At 38.0% G+C, this 6679-nt stretch overlaps 1 protein-coding gene and 1 long non-coding RNA gene across 2 annotated transcripts; both read right to left on the bottom strand.

Annotated features, from left to right (window-relative positions):
- Positions 1-4391: 4391 nt before the first annotated feature.
- On the bottom strand, positions 4392-4784 carry LOC145612475 (uncharacterized). The gene is made up of 3 exons (XR_014106627.1): positions 4748-4784; positions 4594-4665; positions 4392-4496 (listed from the first exon to the last, which is right to left on the bottom strand). It is a non-coding gene; the product is annotated as an uncharacterized LOC145612475 (long non-coding RNA).
- Positions 4785-5010: 226 nt separating this feature from the next.
- On the bottom strand, positions 5011-6342 carry LOC145636688 (uncharacterized). Its single transcript, XM_081688253.1, has 5 exons — positions 6334-6342; positions 5597-5836; positions 5241-5513; positions 5073-5152; positions 5011-5014 (listed from the first exon to the last, which is right to left on the bottom strand). Exons 1-5 carry the CDS (start codon positions 6340-6342, stop codon positions 5011-5013), a joined length of 606 nt encoding a protein of 201 aa, XP_081544379.1.
- Between the last annotated feature and the right edge of the window lie 337 nt (positions 6343-6679).

Below are 6679 nucleotides of genomic sequence, written 5' to 3'. Positions count from 1 at the left end.
ATATATATATATATATATATTTTTTTTTTTTTCCATCGTGCAATAATATTTTTTACAAAAAACCTGCAATAATAATACCCTGTAATTCCAGCAATTATATTAAATGTAATAATTAATAATTTTATTATTATAATAACTAATAATAATATTATTAATTATTATATACAAAAATAATATTAGATACAAGAATTCAATTATATATATATATAGATATAAATATTCCCAAACGCAATACAAAAAAAAAAAAGTTGCTTACATATATACAAATAATAGTAAGTACACATATATAATGAATAATAAGTTATATATAGTTCAAAAGTTAACATAAATAATTTACAATTACAATGCATGCCATTTACATGTTGAAGGTGATGAAAGACGCCAACATGTCACGAACTTCATTAAGCTCCTTGATTGTCAACGGACCATCCTTTTGGACCTTGCAAAACTTGAAATACAAAAACATTATTTTAAAAATAATTAATTAGGCAAAAAATATGTATTTAATCAAATATTACCTATACGACTTCTATATAGCCCATTTTCTACATTACTTATCAAATGAACTATTTCTTTCTCATAACATGTCAATGTTGGGTATTTGTATGTGTGTAAGCCCTAAAATTGTATAGGAGAGCATTTTATTAAGGTTTATGACGGTTTTTACCCAAAATGGCCCGAATATGGCCTATATGACCTTACTTTGCCCATTTCCTACATTTCTTATTAAATGAACTTTATTTATCTCATAACATGTCAATATTATCTAGTTATAGGTGTATAAGGAAAGAAATCACATCAAAAGAGCATATTAACACAAAATGGCCCTAATATGGCCCATATGACTTCTATTCAACCCATTTTCTACCTTTCTTGTGAAATAGCCTTTTTGTTTCTCATAACATGTCATTGTTGGATAATATTAGGTGTCTAAGGCTAGAAATCACATCAATATAGCATTTCAAGAAGTTCAACAACGCATTTTACTCAACATGGCCCAAATAGGGCTTATATGACTTCTATGTAGCCCATTTTCTACATTACTTATCAAATGAACTATTTCTTTCTCATAACATGTCAATGTTGGGTAGTTGTATGTGTGTAAGCCCTAAAATTGTATAGGAGAGCATTTTATTAAGGTTTATGACGGTTTTTACCCAAAATGGCCCGAATATGGCCTATATGACCTTACTTTGCCCATTTCCTACATTTCTTATTAAATGAACTTTATTTATCTCATAACATGTCAATATTATCTAGTTATAGGTGTATAAGGAAAGAAATCACATCAAAAGAGCATATTATCACAAAATGGCCCTAATATGGCCCATATGACTTCTATTCAACCCATTTTCTACCTTTCTTGTGAAATAGCCTTTTTGTTTCTCATAACATGTCATTGTTGGATAATATTAGGTGTCTAAGGCTAGAAATCACATCAATATAGCATTTCAAGAAATTTTAGGACTTACCTCATCAAGCTGTTGAGTGTCCGTACAATTAGTCACAATGTCAAGCATGAATCTCATCACATACAAAGCACAATCAACTCCATTCTCTTGTTGTGCGCACTAGCATATGACAAACAAATCACATCAGTGAAACATGCAAAGGAAATGAGCAAATATTTACTACCATAGATTTTCAAGATAATCACAATAATATCATGTAAATTACCAACGGTGTCTTCCATGTTGGACCCTTTGGAGCACGACAATGTAGCTTCTTCATAACACTGTAGTATAAAAAATACAATCAAATTTGATTAGTCGTATGATTACTAAATTAGTTATTATTAGCAATAATCATCACTATAGGTTGCTATATATATTTACTTTTGCAATATAGACTTCACGAGCCACTTCTCCGATGATCGAGCTGAATCAAGGTGATAAATTGTGTTAGTGGAATTACAAATCACCATGAGGCTCCAATGCTCCCTACATAAGTTCACAATAGACAAGGTAATTAATATTTAGGAGTCAACATATAATGAGGCCAAATCGATTGAATTTGACATGGTTAGTCATACTCTCTATAACATGGGGCGAATATGAACTTGTCTCCCGCACGCGTTGATTCCCTTATACTTTGTTCAACATAGTACAACACGTCATGGGGGTTGCCTATGATTTTAGTAGTGGATAACTGCTCGGGGCATAACCACCCAACTTTACACGGAGAATCAGTGTCAGTTAAGTGCTCCTGTAGTGCTCTGCGTGCATGAACATTGATTAATTTATCAGATGTAGGATAATCACCATCAATTTGAATAACTTGAAAAAAGTATGAACTTTATGTAGGCATTGAAGTTACCTCATGAATGTTTGAATGAGGGAAATGTTAAGCTTTGCACCACGCAGAAATTCCTTCACATCTTCTTTGCTGATCCATGCAATTGCATCCTCATCATAGTGGAACATTGCCTTAGGAAGTGCAACTTCCATGGGATCGACCAAATAACAAGCACGGTTGTGAAGAAAGGTCATGTCAGTAGAGAGCGATTGAAGAACAATGTCTTCAACAATTGGAGAAGGTGGCATGGGTGAACCTTTCGAAGAGTGCAACTTCGACGCTTGTTCACTCTTGGACTGTTGTTCACTAAGCTTCTTCTTAGGTTGATCAATTCTTTTAGGCTTCTCCACCCTCTTTCTCTTTGAAGTTTTGCTTCCACTGGAAATCTGAAATAGTTTGGGAAATAATAAGTTTCAACTCACAATCACTTATAATAGGCACTTGGCGATTTTTATGTAATTTGAAATGACAAACACTTATAAATATGTGATTATGAGTTGTTTTGAGATGCAAGGAGTTTATAAGTTGAGAAATGAAGAACAAAGGCAAGTAAGTAGCCATTTCGGCTCAAAATGGCTTTTTTTTATGAATTTGACCCAAAAACTTAGAACTTGGTGATTTTTATGTAATTTGAAATGACAAACACTTATAAATATGTGATTATGAGTTGTTTTGAGATGCAAGAAGTTTTTAAGTTGAGAAATGAAGAAAAAAGGCAAGTAAGTAGCCATTTCGGCTCAAAATGGCTACTTTTTGATGAAATGATGAAAATTGCTTTAATATTTTTTTTTTTTAAAATGCAACGGCAGCCGCACCGGGAAACCCGAGGGAGGCGCCCCCGCTGCCGGAACAGCGAAGGCAGCCCGTGCCGAGGCCACAGCAGCCCCGACAGGTGGCTGCCAAGGCTGTAGCAGCCACGGCAGGTGGCTGCCAGTCTGCTGCAGCCTTGGCAGCAGCCTGCCTGGGCTGCTGCTGCCTCGACAGGCGGCTGCCATGGCTGTAGCAGCACCTGCCGAGGCTGCAGCCGCCTGTCGAGGCTGCAGCAGCCCAGGCAGGCTGCTGCCGAGGCTGCAGCAGTCTGGCAGCCACCTGCCGTGGCTGCTACAGCCTTGGCAGCCACCTGTCGGGGCTGCTGTGGCCTCGTTGGGGCTGCCTTTGCTGTTCCGGCAGCGGGGGCGGCTCCCTCGGGTCTCCCGGTGCGGCGGAAGTTGCTTATTTTTTTTTAAAAAAAAAAAATGAAAAACTAGGCGATTTTTATGTAATTTGAAATGACAAACACTTATAAATATGTGATTATGAGTTGTTTTGAGATGCAAGGAGTTTATAAGTTGAGAAATGAAGAACAAAGGCAAGTAAGTAGCCATTTCGGCTCAAAATGGCTTTTTTTTATGAATTTGACCCAAAAACTTAGAACTTGGTGATTTTTATGTAATTTCAAATGACAAACACTTATAAATATGTGATTATGAGTTGTTTTGAGATGCAAGGAGTTTATAAGTTGAGAAATGAAGAAAATAGGCAAGTGAGTAGCCATTTCGGCTCAAAATGGCTTTTTTTTATGAATTTGACCCAAAAACTTAGAACTTGGTGATTTTTATGTAATTTCAAATGACAAACACTTATAAATATGTGATTATGAGTTGTTTTGAGATGCAAGGAGTTTATAAGTTGAGAAATGAAGAAAATAGGCAAGTGAGTAGCCATTTCGGCTCAAAATGGCTTTTTTTTATGAATTTGACCCAAAAACTTAGAACTTGGTGATTTTTATGTAATTTGAAATGACAAACACTTATAAATATGTGATTATGAGTTGTTTTGAGATGCAAGAAGTTTTTAAGTTGAGAAATGAAGAAAAAAGGCAAGTAAGTAGCCATTTCGGCTCAAAATGTCTACTTTTTGATGAAATGATGAAATAGTCAAGTGAGTAGCTAATTTACCTCCTTATTAATCAACTTCACCCATGCACGTGGCCAATCAACGAAGCTACCTACAGCTTGCCAAAGTGCTGTTATCTCAACCTCCTCTATCGGTACGGGTAGTGGGATGTCTTCGAACCCCGCAACCACTGAATCGATCCCAACAGAGTAATGATGTGGCCCCGCCGTAGCACCCGTCGTCGGTTGGGCACTACCATACGCCACCAAACTCAACACGGTACTATTTGCATGCCCCGGGGCTAGAAGTGCACACCGGGTGTCTTCCTACACAAGTAAATATATAAAAAGAAGATAGTTAAGTAGGACTTTTACAACAACATAGATATAACAAAATTCATTAAGGTAGAGGGTTACAAATTACCTGTAACTCTGGAAATTCATGCGGTGTTGGATTTTCAAGCTCCCTCGAGTCCGCATGTGTAGGAGTAGGAACCTACAACAGTACATCAATCATTGCACCTAAAATCTCAATTAACTCGGTATTTTAAAACTTTTAATAACCCAGTTGATTTTACCTGAGGTGACACATCTTCACCACGTATCTCATCTCCTCCATGTCTATCACCTTCTCCTTGTCCTTTTGGTTCAGAACATGAGTCAACCGGGGTACTCGTGAGGAACGGCAAAGTCGGTAAGTTCATCAGCTTCGCCCAAGCATTAAATTCACCAACTAACTCGTTGCGTACTTGTTCCTTAATTGATGCCACCTTGGCATCCAATTCCCCCGGTGAGTTAACACTGGCTCGAGATGTACCCGATTTTGTGTATTCGGGACCCATCACCTTATTCCATCCAAGCAATGACCCTCCCGAACCTACTACTCGTCCTGGATGGTATGGCCTTCCCAAAGCCATGGTGAAAGGGTCATTCTCAATACTTGGTTCAAATTTGCCCTCCACCATCTCTTGAGTGTGCTCAAGCTATAGCATAAGGAAAAATGAGGTCAGTAAAACAGTTAATGGTTAGATGCAAAAGTGACTTAATTTCAACAATTCATAGGTAACTTACTAGCTTATCCGCCAGTTTTTTAGCTTCCGGACCCTTGATGAACCATTTTCCGGTTTTCTTATCAAACGAATGGAGAGAACAAAAGAAATCACCGGCACGACTCACCAAGGTAGTGATCGTGGAACTAGAGGGTTCCTTCGATGCCACTAGAAGCGCTTTAGGGTATAAACCCGAAGCGGCCCACTCAGGTCTCTTTTCAGCAAAAGTCTTAGGACCCATACGATGGACGTATTCCTTCTTTTCTGCATTCGCTTGATTTTGCTCTCGAAGTTCCTACAAAACAAAAAATGTTAGTCTCATTAATACAAAAAGTGTCAAGCTATTATTCAATTGACATCAGATTTACACAAACTTACAATGGCTTTCTTTTGACTCTTCATTCTAACGAACTCTTCCCAATCATCTTTTGACACGGTCGGCCATATTTGCCACGGGAGACGGTTATCCTCTTTGGCATTCTTCTTCTTTGTTTGCACCTTCTTCTTCTTATGGATCCACCGATTAGTCAACTTGGTCTTAAAGCCTCTGAATCTTTCCGCTAATAAAGAGACAAACACCTTTTTCTTCTCGGGATCATTAGGAATAGAAAACTGCCTCTGCAAGCACAAATTAAAACCGATTATTGGTTTCTATTTAAAAACAATCATAAGGTTAAGGTATCTTAAATTGTCTAAATGTGCCAAAAACACACTTACCCTTGTATCATCCCAAAATGCTTGAATCAAACCCGGAGGTACTTGCCGCATTACAAGTGTAATGGGGATTTTCCGCGAACATAAGCCAACTTGATTAGCATATTGTCGACGCCATTTGGGCCCGGGTTGGCCTTTGTTGTCATACTCCAAGACCATGGGACCGTCCGGTTTCTTAAAGCTTCTCGTCGGACCCCTTGTTTTTCTTTCAGCCGGTGCCTTTTCCCCCCCTCCACCACCTATGTTGTTTTCATCTTGTCCTTGGCCTTGACTTTCAGGAGTCGGGTTCTCACCAACAATCTCACGTGCTGTATTTTCAATGGCCGGTGCACGTTCAGCTAACTTTTCAAAATCGTCAAGCCTACGCTCGAACTCCTCTTGAGCCTTATCCTCTGGCTCACCCAAGTCATCCTCCTTATTCACATCATAAGGAGCATCACTATCATCGGAGTCGTCATCCTCGTACTCGTCCTCATACTCATCATCGTCAATGTCCTCTACCAAACGAGGATCATGATCGTCCGCCATGAGATATAAGCACCTGTCAAAGCAATCATAAAACAATATTAGTGTATAGTAAAGTATATGCATGATAGTTATTATGGTTATGTAGAAGCTATTTTAGCCATTTTCACCTACTTATTACGGTCCTATAACCTTGTATATGCATGATAATGAGTACAAAATGCCAATTTCAATCTATATATGGAAAATAGGTTGTTAGAATGAATAAATGTTAGTTCATAC

Source organism: Chenopodium album, chromosome 1 (assembly GCF_948465745.1).
Source record: "Chenopodium album chromosome 1, dcCheAlbu1.1, whole genome shotgun sequence".
NCBI classification, from domain to species: Eukaryota; Viridiplantae; Streptophyta; class Magnoliopsida; order Caryophyllales; family Amaranthaceae; genus Chenopodium; species Chenopodium album.
This window is presented reverse-complemented; position numbering and strand designations above follow the sequence as displayed.

Bases quoted from the DNA above. Each gene is read 5' to 3' on its own strand.
- LOC145636688 (XM_081688253.1), bottom strand. The intron at 5,514-5,596 runs GTAAGTTTGTGT...TTTGTTTTGTAG, and splicing joins AGAGTCAAAAGAAAGCCATT to GAACTTCGAGAGCAAAATCA. The intron at 5,153-5,240 runs GTAAGTTACCTA...CTTATGCTATAG, and splicing joins AAAAACTGGCGGATAAGCTA to CTTGAGCACACTCAAGAGAT.